Here is a 14,634-nt window from a genome sequence, read left to right as displayed (position 1 = left end):
ATGTACTTGAAGGCATTAAGAGCGATAATTTCTCCAACCATGTATACTTAAATACATTATAAAACGATATATTTAAGTTGATAAAAATTATGCAGGTGAGAAACTTTTTTAAACATTATTCAATACATGTGAAGGATGAATGAGAGTTATTATAAGCTGCAATATCACTTGAACATGCCTTTGAAAAAACTATAAAAATAATCATGGTAAAATGTTTTCATAACGCATAATATCATTGAAAACAAATACAACGAACATACAGTAGGTTTGAAGCACACGAAGAATATGGTAAATTAACAATGGCGTATATAGAAGTCAGATGTATTTACAACTGCGATAGATAAAATGTAACAATACAATGTTAAGACAAACCATCTATATAAACCTACATTAGAAAGCATTTAATCGAACGCGACGATTGTCTGTCGGCATGGGCTCCTGCTTCGGGATTTCAAACAATAAATATGATTGTTCAATGATGCACGATAAAGTATTATTGTCCTAATTATTCATCAATTATTGATAAAGGACTATGCACTTAGATAATAACTGATGCTTGGAATCCCCTTATTTGTAATGAAATTCCTATATGTGTAGACCGTCCTGGAGAATACTGGACATATTTACTTAAACGGAACTTTTCACGGTTTGGTAAATTGACAATATTGAAAATAGTTGTTTCAGATACGCAAGTTTTCGTTTTAGTTATGATATTTGTGAGAAAACAGTATTACTGAACATTAACCATGGTCTAATATAGCCATTATATGCATCTTTTGACGATTTAAAAACCTAAAAATTATAAAGCGTTGCAACGCGAAACCATTGAATAATTTGGATGGTTATTTTGTTGTCGTTTAATTTTGTGAAACTACAAAGATTGCTTATATAACGTATAAAATACGCCACTTATGTATGCTTGGCAGAATGGCTCAGTGGGCTAATGTGTTTTTACTCCAGGATTCTGGGGGTCACTCGTTCGAGCCCTGCTGCGGGCTATTTTTTTTTCCTTTTTTTAAATTTTATTTTTGATTTTTTACTGGAGCTTTTTAAATCCAATTTTTACATTTTTCAATATAAAGCTTTTAATGGCAAACTTCAAAATATGCCAAAATCTGTGAAAAGGCCCCTTAAACGTTTACTTCTATCACTTTTCATATAATACCATTGAGTAATGAAATGGTAATTAATTTGAATGCGTTTTAATTTACTTTTAAAATTGTTTTATTTGAACTGCAATGATATGAGGTTAAATGTTATTTACACTTTGCATTAACCGTTCCATGGCGGTGACCCCAGCTTTATTCTTACATGTGTTTATGTTGTTTTGTATTGTGCTGTTTTGTACTGTTTTGGCAATTGGTCACATCTTTAAATAAAGGGCCAACTAATTGTATAAAATGAGAATGCAATACTGCTCCAGCAGCTGAAGTTTCACTTCTTTATATTGAAGATTGTGAAGCATACTTCACCTAAAACATGTTTGTACCACTATATGCCAGAAAGCCTAGTGGATCAAAAGCAATGTTTTTGAATAAAGGACCAGCTGTCTAGTTATATGCTGATTTGAGATCGCAATTGTGATGATAAATTAATCTGAACATAGGCACAAATTACTCCTAAACTCCGTTTAACATGGTCAGTTTCTCTACCAAAGTCAGCAGACTGTATACCTTTTGCAATCTGTTTCCTCAAACTGCTTTAGTAAGCCAAAATGGCTAGGTGCCAACTTGTGCAAACGTATTCGACTTCAAGCTTTAACTTTGCGAGTTATTTTAACCAAACTAATAAAAAATTGAACTAAGGTTCAAAATAAGGAATTTTGTTACAACATTCCGAACATTAAGATCAGGTTGACTGCCTTAAGCCGTATAAAGCTACTTATGGGCTAGTGCTATTTCCAATGACATTATAACATATACAAACACACAAACGATACTCTATCAGAACAAGTTTCAGGTCTCCAGGTACCAAATCAACCGTAAAAAAGTGTGTGCTCCTTTGTGACCAATTTTTTTTAAATATATGTTATACATCACCCTTTAGGTACTAGTTTTGGCCTAACACAGTATTATTCACGTCTGGAGTTTGAATTCAACGACACGCGCTTGAACCAAGCCTATGAATCAGATATTGCAATTACATGATTAGGCTTTTGTGGTTGATAGCACCGAACATAGGGAGGAGCTACGTCTGCAGGCCCTTTTTCAAAAAATTTGCAATGAACTCTACATGTCCAATCGTTAGATTTCTATTCGGGTCTTTACAAAAAATATTCTGATGCAGACTCATAGTCCTATGCAACGATTACTAAGAGTTATCTTTTCCGAATGGAAGGGGACCCATTCAATGACCAATAATGTCCTATCACAAGTTTTTAACTTTTAGAAACTCCCGATCCTCAATTGACAATCCAATCTTATTGTAATTACTAATTCTAGAAAAGAAGCATGAAGGTACGAAACACGTTCCAAATAAGAATTCTTTTGAATTAGCTTTTATTACTTATTCCGAAGCTGTGATGTACGGGGCATAAACCAAGAACTACGTCTATGGGTCAACAAATACGTCTTGATAACATTGACCGTATTATTAGCATGAACTTGACCTAAATCTAACCCACAACAATCAAACCGAAACCGAGACGTTGATAAACGGGGCAGACACATGTTTTATAACATGGTGTGCGTAAACCAATAAGCAGAAGTGCCTCAGCATTGGTATCGAGATACTTCAAATTATCTGCAACATGACTTAAATGTGCACATTGGAAAATATATTCCGGAAAACAAATCTCATTATAATTGTCGGGTATATCATAGCGTTCTAATACAGTTGGCAGTTTGTAGCTAACGTTATTGTCTTATGATACTAAATACCTACCTGAACCTGAATTGATACTATATTCCAACTTATCACCTTTAACATAAGTTTATTAAACGAATCTGATTTTGATGGAGTTATGTTAGACTGATCATCCACGAAAAAAACAACATTGTAAAACATAATATTGGTTTTCCGTAAAATTCAATTTACAAGTTGCACATTGGCAAGCGACCTGACATTAGTAACATCAGTTTCACAAATCTTGCTGCATCTGGAATTCACAAAAGTTGACATCGTTTCCTCCCCGCCATGTTGCACCTTTCATTCCAATCATACATGCATTAACGTTATGTGACTAGTACTACCACACACGTCACACTTTGCGTTAACGTTACATTATCAGACTAATGATTCTTTGAACAAACATATAAAACAAGTGCTTGAATTAAAAAATCAAAAACCGTTTCTTAACATTGCACTGAATCAAACTATTGTTTTTCAACACATTTTATTTCATGTCCGGTATCAAGTACATACAGAAACACATATGCACACATCTAAAGTCATATGGTATTTATATAAATATAGATGGCGATATACAATGCTATTATTATAAAACAATGGAAAAGTCTCTAGTGTATATTTACCTTACCAGAAACAAAGATACTTCAACATAATACACACATTGAAATATTTTACAAAAACATATGCATTTCCTCAAAATATTATGCTCGCAAGAGTTTTAAAAATACTATGTTGATAAAAAGATCGCAAGCAATAGTCTTTGTTGGACATTATATATCCAATTTTACAAAACATATGCATTTCCTCCAAATATGCATTTAAGAGAGTAAATAACACTATGTTAATAACAAGATCACATGCAGTATTTCTTTTTGGAGTTTATATATCCAATTTTACAAAAATATGAATTTCCTCTAAAATATTATGCTCTAAAAATGTAAATAATACTATGTTGATAACAAGATTACAATATTACAAATTTAAATATCCAATTATGACAAGGAAAAGACAAAATACATTAAAAATTAACACAATTCGAGCAAACTGAGGAGAGGCTCTTAATATAAGAAAGTTTCGTGTAATTTTGTGTTGGAAAAGCACTAAAAAGTATGTATAGGAACAGAAATAAAAACAACAACAAAAATAAATTTTCCAGTATGTATAGATGTACATAACTTAAGTATTTATAAATTGTAATAGGCAGATAGGATATGCATTTACATATGAAAAGATGCATAGGAAAGCAATAATAGGTACCTTAACTTAAATATTTATAAATTGTAATATGCAGATAGGATATGCATTTACAGATGAAAAGATTCATAGAAAAGCAATAATAGGTTACCTTTAATAATAATATAAAAACAAATTTTCTAGAAGGTATACATTACAAATATGTATTAAATGTAATAAGCAAATATAATTTGCAAATTTAGAAGATACAAAGAATAGATAAACAAAAATAGGTACATGTAATTGTGATTTATGAAAGATTGGTCCTTTAGGCTTATACCTATAAGATTATCAATTAGTTCTTTGAGTTAAAACATAGTATCTGCACAACATTGTAAAAACACAACACTTACAAAAATTAAATTTAAATAGTGAGATTGTTCTACAATGGTACTAATTCATTCCCATTAACTGTCAAAGGATTTTAAATTATTTTTTGAAATTGATATCTTTCTTTAATTATCATGTTCATACTTTATGTATTTTTTGGCTCTTGTAATGTTTGAAATTAATTTACTCATTTGGAACTTGTTTAAGTATAGTTTAATAAACAAAATAACATAATTCAGGGCTCTAGCTGCCTTTGTTAAATACCCTAGGGGAAAAGTTTTCTTATTCATGAAAGGAACCAGTTGCTCTGGTAATATCTCATAAATTAATGCTTTAGATATATGTCATTCCCATAATAAATGTTCTAAATTTTCCGCACTTTGTTTGCAAAAAGAACATACTGGATCATCAGTTATTTTCATTTTGTGCAATATACTATTTGTTTCAAGTATCTTATGATTTATTCTGGATTGGAACCACTGAACGTTTACATCAATTGTTATTTAAAATGGTAGTTAAACAATACAATTATATTCATTTTTTTCATTAATTATGGTATTGAGTTTTATACCCCATTTCCTGTTTTAATATTAGCTGTTATAATGGGGGCAAAACAGGTTTAATCATGTGTTGGGTTGGACAGGAAAAACACTATTTTTCTAACTAATTTTTCTATTGCTCTTATCACCCCTATATAATTTATGTAATTGATTTTCAAATTGTATGTTTCACTCAAATCATCAACATAAATAAAGGTTCTATTTTTTAATATATCGCCATTACAGTGAATTCCAGCGTCAAACCATGACTTAAAGAAAACACTTTAAGTTCCTATCAATAGATTTGGATTATAAAAAATTGGATAATACAACAATTCATCTGTTTTAACATCTCATTTACTACAATAAAGCGAGAAGCTTTTTTAAAACATATACCCAAAAACGGTTTGAAATTATGTTAGATATATTCAAAGCATAATGATAAACGCAATTACAAAAAAATACAAGTTTCAAAGTACAGTTGTGATATACATATCCAATTTCCTCTTAACTATTGAATATTTTGCAACCAGACAAGTTTCAATGCAAGAATTAATGCATCTAAATTGATCATTATTAAACATCCTTCACTATACTCCTTTACGATTGTTGAAAACTTTATTTTACTCTGCCCATCCCGCATAAACGTAAGATTTTATTGAATTTAACATGGTATCGGTGGGTAAGGCAGTGATATGAACAATTGATTGAATAATGACACTATAAGTGTCACCACCAATTGTTGTTAAAATCCTTCTTTTCCATTCTTTCAGGATATTTTCCATTTTAACAATTTTCTCAATGAAATTTATTTGAAATATTTTTGACAGGTCAACATGAAAATTTATTCAAGCAGTTTAAAGCTGTTTTTCATCCAGTTTAATTTTCATTTTGTTTTAATGGTATAAGAACTATATTTTTGCTTGCCAATCGATACAACATTAGTTTTATCAAAATTAACATTAAGACCTGAAATATTTGAAAAATGTTGTATAACATATAGTGTTTCATTTCATGATTGTTCGGTACCATCTGATACAATAGTAGTATCATCAGCGAACTGGGATAATTTATGTCTGATTCCATGTATTGTTATACCTTTTTTTTTTCTCTCAATACATGTGACAGAACTTCAGCGCAGAGGATACAGATGTAACATGAGAGGGGATCTCCCCAGCAAACATGCACATATGGGTCCCATATGGGCTGTCTCTGGGCAAACCCATATGGGTTAGCCCATATGGGAGTCGTTTGGGACCTATATGGGCTAGCCCATATGGGAATTCCCATAAAGGTAAGATATAGGTCCCATAGTATTGCGCTGAAAGATGTAAACTGATATTTATTTGATTAAACACATTTCGTACAACGTATGCATGACTAACTTGATCTAAACTGCTATTTATTTACCCAAAAATAAAAACTCAATGCATAAGCAAATAATATGCAGCCCATATGGGTCCCAGACGGATCCCATATGGGCTGCATCAGGAAAAATATATCAACTTTTAATTATTTGATTACTAACTCATTTCTTAAAACATATCCATGACTAACTTGATCTAAACTGCTAATTTTTTACCAACAAATAGAAAATCAATGCATAAGCAAATAATATGCAGCCCATGTGGGTCCCATTCGGGTCCCATTTGGGCCGCCCTACAAAGGACACATCAGCTACCGGGCTGTTTCTGGGCAAGCCCATATGGGAGTCATTTGGGACCTATATGGGCTAGCCCATGTGGGGATGTCCATATGGGTCCCATATAGGTCCCATATAGGTCCCATATAGGTCCCATATAATTTTGCGCTTTTATGAAAAAGATGTAAACTTTTATTTATTTGATTAAAAACTAATTTCTTATAACGTATATTTGACTAACTTGATCTAAACTGCTGATATTTTACCCAAAAATAGAAAATCAATGCATGAGCAAGTAAAATGAAACCCTTATGGGTTCCATTCGGGTCCCATTTGGACGGCCCAACAAAGGACAAAATCTGCTACCGGGCGCAATTTTTTTTTGAAAATTTTGGTTTTTATATGGCTTTGTTTTAAATTATGTAGATTCTATATAACATGATTAATATGAAATTATTTTCAAGAGATGATTTCTGTTTCAATTATCGCGCCGAAAAAATAAAGTATTTAAATAATATGCGCATGCGCAGATGTAAATTCCGCCACAACAAAAACACGAGAAACGGTAATTTGTTAAAGTGTGATATTATACACGTAATTAAAGATTTCATTTGAAATCAGATAGCTGATCACGCATTATTTATTTAAATGTTACTTCAAAGAATGCTTGTGTTAAATAATTTGAATGGCAATATATACATTTCTTTTTCGCTTTGCCTTTGTCATGTATTTTCGCGACGTTAGTTAAACTGCTTAATTCAACTTCTGCCTAAAATTCAATAATACCTTTTAAAGAAGACATGCGAATGTGTGAAAAAATTGAACACTAAATTAGTAACCATGCTAATGCATGAGAATCTTATTAATCGCATATATTGTTAATATTACATTCACTCAAGCCAATGGAGTTTGCCTGTGGACAAATTTTAATGATTATTTAAACTCATATTTGCAGAAAATTATAGTCTGTGTATCAAGAAATAATTTCATCCGTAATGTTAATTGTATAAATTTATTTCAGAAAATAAAATATTCACCAACACCTCGCTTGCCAAAAACATCTTTACAAGGAATGTCCAGCAGTGAAGGACAGAGGCCGGTCACTAGTCCAGCTGAAGAGCCTTCCCAAAGACAGTACATAGGACAAAGTAACTACTCTTAGTGCTTGACATTTTAAACTAAAATTAATTTCAGTTTTGGAATAACACTTCTTATTAAATGCCTGATAGTCAATTACACCAATAACTTATGTAAACAGATCAGAATGATACTGCTTATTAAATGCCTGATAGTCAATTACATAAATATTTCATGTAAACAGATAATCAACTTAAAAGTATTAAATACACAGTCATTTATTAATTTATAATAATACACATTCTACTATTAAAATAAAACAATTGACTTATGATCAACTGACTCATATACGTTTCTGCTGGGTCATTTCAAATTGAACGTTCGACTGTAATATTCCACTATTTTTCGTATTCAAAGAATCGTGTTGTATGTTTTATAAACGATAATATACGGCATAGCGAGACGTCTGTAATCAGCCCTAGCCGTACAACAGCTATTGGGACAAATCGGGCCCGTCACTGTTCTATCGGCACACATCCAACTCAGCTGTAGTATATATTATTGTTAACATAATTTCAGTTACAGTTTGTTGTACTCTGTTTTCAGATGCAGTTAGATATTTTAACTGTGTTGGGAACAATGAGGCAGGAGGACAGGGAAATGAAATGGATGCTGCAGCGGCTCTTTGCAAGGTCAACCACTGATGACCAGCCAGTGCAACTGCCATAGAACATCAGTCTTCCTATTCGAACATTTGAGCAAATGAACGAGTTTGCAGAGCATCTTAGTGATGAAGCTACGATCCATCTTTTCTAGGACTGCTGCATAGTTCAAGCTTTTTTTTTATCAAATATTAGCAATGTAGTAAACGTAATTGACAGTTCTTTCTCCATTGATCCTAAACCATTTATTTGAGGCTCATCCTCTAAGAAAGCATACAATCTTTTTTTATCTGAAAATGTAAAGGTTAATATTCCTTTGCAAAAGTAGATACAGCATTCCAGTTTTTGAAGGTAAACAAACATCTTACTGATATTATATAGACAAAAATGTTATATATCACAGCTGGGTCGGATATAATTATATCGGATGTATGCCAATATAACAGTGACGAGGCCGATTTGTCCCAATAGCTGATGTACGGATAGGGCTGATTACAGAAGTCTGGCTATGCCGTCTATAATCGTTTATAAAAAAATACAACACAATTCTTTGAATACGAAAAATAGTGGAATATTACAGTCGAACGTTCAATTTCAAATGATCCAGCAGAAACGTATATGAGCCCGTCGATCATAGTCAATTTGTTTCGTGTAATAGTGGAATGTGTATTATTATAAATTAGTAAATGACTGTGTATTTAATATTTTTCAGTTGGATGATCTGTTTACATAGATTATCTATGTAATTGACATTCATGAATTTAATAAGCAGTATTATTCCAAACATGAACTTACTTTCAGTTTAAAATTTCAAGCACTAAGAGTAGTTACTTTGTCCTATGCACTGTCTTTGAGAAGGCTCTTCAGCTGGACTAGTGACCGGCCTCTGTCCTGCAATGCTGGACATTCCTTGTAAAGATGTTTATGGCAAAGAGGTGTATATTGTATTTTCTGAAATAAATTCATACAATAAACATTACGAATTAAATTATTTTTCATACACAGACTTTTTTAATTTCCTGCAAATATGACTTTTAATAATCATTAAAATTTGTCCACAGGCAAACACCCTTGGCTTGAGTGCATGTATATTAACAATAAATGAGATAAGTAAGATTCTCATGCATAAGCATGGTTACTAATTTAGTGGTCCATTTTTTCAGACATGCGCCTGTCTTCTTTAAAATTTATTATTGAATTTTAGGCAGCAGTTTAACTAACGTCGCGAAAATACATGACAAAGGCAAAGCGAATAAAGAAATGTATAATTTGCAATTCAAATTATTAAACACAAGCATTCTTTGAAGTAACAGATAAATAAATAATGCGTGATCAGCTATCTGATTTCAAAAGAAATCTTTAATTACGTGGGTTATAATATCACAATTTAACAAATTACCGTTTCTCGTGTTTTTGTTGTGGCGGAATTAACATCTGCGCATGCGCATATTATTTAAATACAGAAAAAAATTCTGCGCGATAATTGAAAAGAAATCATCTCTTGCAAATAAATTCATATTAATCATATTATATACATAATTTAAAACAAAGCCATATAAAAAACATAATTAAAAAACAAATCGCCCGGTAGCAGATTTTGTCCTTTGTTGGGCGGACCAAATGGGACCCGAATGGGACCCATATGGGCTGCATTTTACTTGCTCGTGCATTGATTTTCTAATTTTGGGTAAAATATCAGCAGTTTAGATCAAGTTAGTCATATATACGTTTAAAAAAATAGTTTTTAATCAAATAAATACAAGTTTACATCTTTTTCCTGAAAGCGCAAAATTGTATGGGACCTATATGGGACCCATATGGACATTCCCATATGGGCTAGCCCATATAGGTCCCTAAAGACTGCCATATGGGGTTGCCCAGAAACAGCCCGGTAGCTGATGTGTCCTTTGTTAGGCGGCCCAAATGGGACCCGTATGGGACCCAAATGGGCTGCATATTATTTGCTTATGCATTGATTTTTTATTTTTTGGTAAAAAATAGCAATTTAGATCAAGTTAGTCATATAAATGTTTTAAGAAATGAGTTTGTAATAAAATTAATAAAAGTTTATATATTTTGTCTGATAGCGCAGTAATATGGGACACTTATGGGCATTCCCATATGCGCTAGCCCATATAGGTCCCATATGGGACCCGACTGGGACCCTTATGGGCTTCATATTATTTGCTTATGCACTGAGTTTCTATTTTCGGTTAAAAAAAACAAAACAGTTTAGCTCAAGTTAGTCATACATACGTTGTAAGAAATGTGTTTTTAATCAAATAAATAACAGTTTACATCTTTTTCATGATAGCGCAATAATATGGGACCTATATGGGACCCTTATGGGCATTTCCGATGAGCTAGCCCATATAGGTCCCAAATGGGTCACATATGGGCTAACCCATATGGGTTTGCCCAGAGACATCCCATATGGGACCCATATGAGCATGTTTGCTGGGAAAGGCACCCATTTTTTTCTCAGAACATTTGAAACAAATCTGCATTGAAGCCATTACTTCCTGGGCTTTTATCTTTTGACACATTTTTTTAAATTTTTGAAGCTTCATCTAAAGTTATGATACCTTCAATGTAATTAGACTCTGTCTGATATAAATCTTGGACAATTAATTCCTTTTACATGGTTATTAAAGTCTTCAATTTTACATTATTTGTTTTGCTTATATATAGACTGATACTAAGATGCTATTGTATTAAGTATACATGTTTGCTCAGTTATTTCACTATCATCTTCATTTTTAGTTGATATATTGTTTTTATTATTTCATTATTTGTTTCTAGGCTGCACAATTATTTAGATGGTTTTTCACCTTTTAAAGTCCACTGAGATTGGGATCTGATCATTCATTCTTTTAACTGTGTGCTCTGAATATATTTTTTATTTCAGATTTTAAATTTTATAGTTCTTCGATGTTCTCACTTGAAAAGTTTTCTTCCAATTGTTTAATTTTAGCTAATAGTTTGCTTTCTTTAATTTTTTTTATATAAGACCCATATGAAATAGATTTGCCTATTGGTTCCATCAGCAGAGTTTCTAGAAAAAGTTGATCACTTATAGTAAACTGTAATTAGATGTCAGGAACTTCATTAATATTGTGTTAATTGTCAATGGGAAATGCGTATTGATTTTTAATTTCATTAATTTTGTTGTTTATTTCTTGAACATACACAATGTCTGACAGTAGAGAATTATTGTGTTTCCAAAGACCTGATTTATGAAAAAAATTGCGAAACGTTATGTTTAGAGTTATTATTGAGTGGTCGGATTGAAGACTATGTTCAATTTCAGTGGATTTAAAGTGTTGCAAAAATCAGATGTGATTTAATATAGATCTAGTCTAGCTTGTTGTATTGGATTTGTTCTATGCCAGGTAAATCTAGTTTTTGACAGATTATAATGTCGGAAAGGATTCTACGAGATTGTAATAATTTATTAAATCTAAGACTTTATTGCGAGCCCTCGGGTTAATAATATTTTTTTAATTATAATAATTTACTTCAGAATCAATAACAAGGGTAACATTACCACATATAATTAAATAATCATTTCCATGTCTTTCAATAATTGCAAAGATGTCAGTTAATAAAGATGGGGAGTCAGTATTTGGCACATATAAAGATAGCAACGTAAAGAGGTATTCACTTACATAAATATCAATTGCAAAAAAATTACAATTGGAATCAGCAAAAGTGTTATGTATTTTATAATCAGTGCAGTTAGATATAAATTGCCTGTTCCCATAGAATTAGCAGAACCATAGCTCAAAAAGCATTCCGATCCCCGTTCAGAATAAATTGTTTTGTACATCTCAGAGGTAAAATGTGTGTCTTGCAGACACTATATATAAGCATTTAACTCTTTTAAATAATTAAAAACCTTAAGCCTCTTTAATTTGCCATTTAAACCTCTACGGTTAAAAGAAGCAATATAAAGATTACAAGTCATGTTGTGGAAATAAGTTTAAAAATGCACATCCCTCAAATTGCAATAAATATTAGGCACAGTGATGATACTGGAAATGTATATATATACATAATATAAAAACACATAGAAAACAAAAAAGAAAGAAATGTTAATAAACACATGTATATACAATTGTACTAGGTGTATCAGTACACTGGTTGACTGACCCCATGACTGGAAGAGAATGATCTCAAATTATATACATGCTTCATCAAAAGTAATAATGTTTTTTTTTAAAGCTATAACAATAATATTTCTTGCATATGGAATCTGCAAATGGCCCATATTACCGCTTCCAAAGATAAATATAAGCCTTGAATTATCTTACTCAAAAGAAAGTTCAACACGAAGTTGGTAAGGACCAATGCGTAATCTATATAGTGATAATTAGCATTTTATTAACATCTAAACATAAACGAAAACGAAATGTGTTTAAATATGACTCAAACTATTATTCGCATTGTGACTTGGAAACAACTTCTTATTTTTTATAATTTAGGTACCTTGACTTGTTCGCGACGTCTGATGTAACATTGCTTCTGGGATTTTGGTTTGGTGTACGGTCATATTTAAAACTAGACTTATTCATAGTTGTGGCTTTGGTCGTTAACATAATCAACAAACACTGCAAATACAGGGAAAATATAAACTGTGTTTTTCGTATATGAGCTATGCACAAGTAGTCCTCTTTGTTATATACTTGGTGGCAGCTTGGAAACATTTGGAGACACTCTTACAAATGAATCAAAGCTGGACAAACTTATTAAATAACTGGTATCATGCTTAAGGCCTTGGATTGTAACCACAATTTTTGATTGAAAATACAACTTGTTTGGGCCTTGCATTGTAAATTTGGTAATGCTTTAAATATCGTTATTACTGAACTGTATATATTGTCTTCGGCTCCATATCTTTCATCTAACCGGGACGAATGTTTTCCAAAACAACTGATGGATTATGGATACATGCACCTTTCAACGCTAATACTTGCTATTTTGACTTTTAAGCTTATTTTTTATCATGACGTCAATTTATTCTGCAAGAGAGGCACTTATATTTTTCTTGCCCGATATGAAATTTGACTTCCAGGAATCGAAGGATTCTGGTCGATCACTAAAATCTGTAGACTTTACATAATAGTGTCCTTTCTAAGGAAGTGTCTTGTTATGTCCTTCGCGGGCATTTTACACTCATGATCATGTAAAAGTTTATGCTTAACTGCAGATGTCTGTGCAACATTATCTGCTGTACTTGCAAAATTATTTTTAGGTAGGTGCAACTCAATGAAATCAACAGATTCTGTTTTCAAGAATCTTGGTACTTACAAGTTTTATGAATCTGTTCTTAGGATTACTGTCTCGCAAAGATTGCTGCTTGTAAATGTTTCTACTTCTTCTATCTTCGCCCTCTCTCGTTTCAATTTGGTTAAGACAGTCAACATTGGTTCAACTTCAAATTCTTTTTTTGTTTCTTTTCGACTTCCCACATTTATCATATTTGTCTGCTCGTAATCTATCTATAAAAGCATGGGTTTGTGAAGGTATTGCATCTTTTAACCCAACTGCATTTGATAGCATTCAGGAATGAATCAATATCCGTCAGTCTGATACCTCCATATTCTACTGATTGAATTAATTGCGTTCGCTTTATTTTATCAGGTTTACCGTCCCATATGAAATTAAATATTTCTGATTTTATATCTTCAATAATATCATTTGGTGGGTTTGGGAGAACTGTTAGTGTATAAATTAATTTAGAAAGTGCAAACGTTTTCAACACGGTGTTTTTTCCGATAAGTGTAAGTTTACGATGCTGCCATGATTTTAAACAATTGTTTAATTTGTGTAATTTAGGCAATATGTTTTTTTTAGAATTGTTTCATTTTCATTGTTTGTAAAGATTATTCCTAACGTTGTTGCTTCGTCCGATGTCCAGTTTAATTTTATTTCTTTTTTAAGACGAATATTACTTTGTTTAAATTTACCTACTCGTAGCACAGTGCATTTAGTTTTATTTAGTTTAAGGCCCGATGCCATTCCATAAAGGGATCGCGATTCTATAAGATTATCGAATGAGTCAATACTGTCATTTAAGAAATAAGTTGCATCGTCGGCAAATAGGGACTGTTTGATTTATTCGTCAGATTCTAGCAATATTCCCTTTATATGTTTATTTGATTGGATAAAGTGTGATAGATACTCGATGCATATTATAAATAGCGAGGATGAAAGTGGACATCTTTGTCTTACCCCTCGTTCGATGTTAAAACTGTTTGTGAAAAAGCCATTGTTTATTATTATACTGTTAATATCGGTA

The 14,634-nt window shown here is 31.9% G+C and overlaps 1 protein-coding gene across 10 annotated transcripts in view; it reads left to right on the top strand.

The window, feature by feature from the left end:
- LOC127835388 (uncharacterized) overlaps nucleotides 1-14,634 on the top strand; it is a 34,071-nt gene that overhangs the window by 9,049 nt on the left and 10,388 nt on the right. The window contains exons 3-5 of one of the 10 annotated variants that reach the window (XM_052361794.1): nucleotides 6,081-6,246; nucleotides 7,616-7,742; nucleotides 8,278-9,262. The exons of 8 other annotated variants lie outside the window; for them this stretch is intronic. In XM_052361794.1, coding sequence (XP_052217754.1) covers nucleotides 6,154-6,246; nucleotides 7,616-7,742; nucleotides 8,278-8,375 — 318 coding nt within the window. In that variant the 5' untranslated portion in view covers nucleotides 6,081-6,153 and the 3' untranslated portion in view covers nucleotides 8,376-9,262. Of the gene's footprint in view, nucleotides 1-6,080; nucleotides 6,247-7,615; nucleotides 7,743-8,277; nucleotides 9,263-14,634 lie in introns of those variants that run through there. One more of the 10 variants, XM_052361789.1, reaches the window with a different exon arrangement.

This window comes from Dreissena polymorpha, chromosome 6, assembly GCF_020536995.1.
Source record: "Dreissena polymorpha isolate Duluth1 chromosome 6, UMN_Dpol_1.0, whole genome shotgun sequence".
Classification (NCBI taxonomy): Eukaryota; Metazoa; Mollusca; class Bivalvia; order Myida; family Dreissenidae; genus Dreissena; species Dreissena polymorpha.
This window is presented reverse-complemented; position numbering and strand designations above follow the sequence as displayed.